General features: G+C 50.8%; 1 protein-coding gene across 1 annotated transcript; it reads right to left on the bottom strand.

Annotated features, from left to right (window-relative positions):
• Nucleotides 1-1237: 1237 nt before the first annotated feature.
• J4E78_010152 (uncharacterized protein) lies at nt 1238-2043 on the bottom strand (the record flags this gene model as incomplete). The annotated part of the gene is made up of 2 exons (XM_049370733.1): nt 1238-1430; nt 1487-2043. 2 exons carry the CDS (start codon nt 2041-2043, stop codon nt 1238-1240), a joined length of 750 nt encoding a protein of 249 aa, XP_049217470.1.
• Nucleotides 2044-2320: the final 277 nt, after the last annotated feature.

The following is a 2320-nucleotide window of genomic DNA, read 5'->3' as shown; positions in this document are numbered from 1 at the left end:
GAGCTGGATTTTCTTACCGAAACTGCAGACCCTCAAGATATCACACGAGTGCCGCTGTCCTGATCTCAAACGAGCGCAGACCCAGAACGAAATACCATCGCCCAGTATTAATGTGCAGAACATTGTATTGGAAGTCTCTACCTTATTGCTAAGCCCGAATACTATCGATTCGTGTCGCGCACTCGAAGACTGCTTTGTTTCCTCCGATCTATATCCCAGCTTGCGCGAAGTCAAGCTATACCTCAACAACCAGTGGTACAACCCAGACTACAGCTTTGTAGAAGATGACGAGGAGTCGGATCGCTACCACGAGAATATTGACATAATCGGAACACCGGGAGAAGGCCACGCAGACGTGGTACTGAAGCGGATGAACTCACTATCACAAACTCTGACCGGGTTGTGGATTGATGTATATAAAGACCTTGACTCGAGCTTTCTGCACTACGTCGACCCATTCTCTAGCTTCTGTGCTTTTCAAGCGCTGACCCAGCTATCACTTCCGCAAATGCTACTTCTCGGCGCTGACTTTGGTGTCCTGGGGCAGCAGCATCAATCCGTCCCTATACACCAGTTGCTCCCTCGCTCGCTCGAACATCTCACAATTACGGCGCCTTATGTCTCGGTGGTCGACTGGCTCGAGCAATTGCGCTATCAAGGTCAGTTCAACACACGACTCAAGACCATTGAGTTGGTTTGCTCAGACTCTCGGGGTGATCCTTATCCAGCAGTTTGGTCACACGTCGATGTCTGGGCAGAAGAGGCCTCAACATGGTTCGTTATTTCGGTTTTCTGGAGCGACGGAGATGTAAGCCCATGGTGGCCTCAAGGAGCCTGGTCTCATGATTGCGACCCGTACGTGATGCGGGTTGTTAGATACTTGAACGGGCTGCATGTTGAAGACCAATAGATCATGATCGACACGGGTACAGGCTTCGGGGTAAAGACATTGCTGATAGATCTGCAGCTGGAATTTTAAATGATGAAATGCGTTATTCAATGCTACGATCCGTTTCCTCTCCGCCTGATTCAACCTACTCATATCGTACTAGGCTTGATCTGATCGGCTCAAAAGCTGCGATAACCTAGAAACGACCCAGAGAAGACAAGCCAACCACACCTCCCGCATTTCATACGACTAATACGCGAGGAGATACTCTACGAAAGAGAAAAGTATCGCATCTCCAAGAACCTTGGCTCTAAAGCCTGGCTACATGTGTAAAACCTCGCTCTGAATCTAGCAATACCACCCACCATCAATCGGCGTGGCAGTTCCAGTCATGAACGAAGACGCATCCGAGATGAGGAACTCGATAAGCGGCGGAATCTCCGTTTGATGTGCTTCCCTTCCCAGCGGAAGGAATGAGTAATCGACCGGCGCGCCTCGAATCTCATATGCCTTCCTCAACATGGGAGTGTCGACGGGTCCCCTGCATATAGTTAGTATGTCGATGTTTATGAAAGAACTTCCGACATGTTAACTTACGGGCAGAAGCAATTGACCCTAATCTTCTTCGGCCCCAACTCTTTCGCTGCGCTTCTTGTCATCCCGACGACGGCATGCTTGGAGGCACAATACGCCAACTGTTTTGGAGCACCAATGATGCCCAGGATACTGGCCGCGTTGACGATCGAGCTTCCCTCATTCATATGCGGTACCTGAGCGCGCAAACAGTTTCTCAACCCAGTAACATTCACAGCCATGACGAAGTCCCAGTCGTCATCTTCCACCTCCTCGATATTTGCGACGGCGCCTTGTCGGCCAGTGACACCTGCGAGGTTGGCTGCACCATCCAGCTTCCCGAACTTTTCGACTGTGGCTGCGATCCAACTTTCGACATCGCCTCGCTTGCTCACGTCGACGACCTGGGTCATAACTTGCGAACCTGATTTCTGAAGTTCGCACTCGAGCTCTTTCAATGGCTTCTCTTGTACGTCGGCGAGCGAGAGTTTGGCGCCATTGCTGGCGAACAGGCGGGCGGTTTCGAGGCCCATGCCTGATGCAGCTCCGGTGATGACGATGACTTTGTCCTGGAGAGACATGGTAACTGGTTTGTGAGTATTTGCTGGTAGGATAAAGTGTTGTAGAGAATTGGTCGGTCGAGAATCGTATACAATGCTCCTTGAGCAACGTAACCACAAACGAAAGGAATTGAAGTGACCAGCATAACTGCCGACTAGTACGTGGTTTCAGTGGGACAGCCGACGTGCCAAACCTCCGAGCCTATTGGAACCACCTCGCAGTGCTTCGGACCGTTCCCACGATGGAGAAAGGAAGTCCTTTTCCGGTATAGCTTTAGGGCGATTATGTACCTAGCGG

The sequence above is a fragment of the Alternaria triticimaculans genome (genome assembly GCF_023758025.1).
Source record: "Alternaria triticimaculans strain BMP 0046 chromosome Unknown scaffold_28, whole genome shotgun sequence".
In the NCBI taxonomy this organism is placed as follows: Eukaryota; Fungi; Ascomycota; class Dothideomycetes; order Pleosporales; family Pleosporaceae; genus Alternaria; species Alternaria triticimaculans.
The sequence above is the reverse complement of the archived record's forward strand: the minus strand, read 5'-3'. Positions and strand labels throughout refer to the sequence as shown.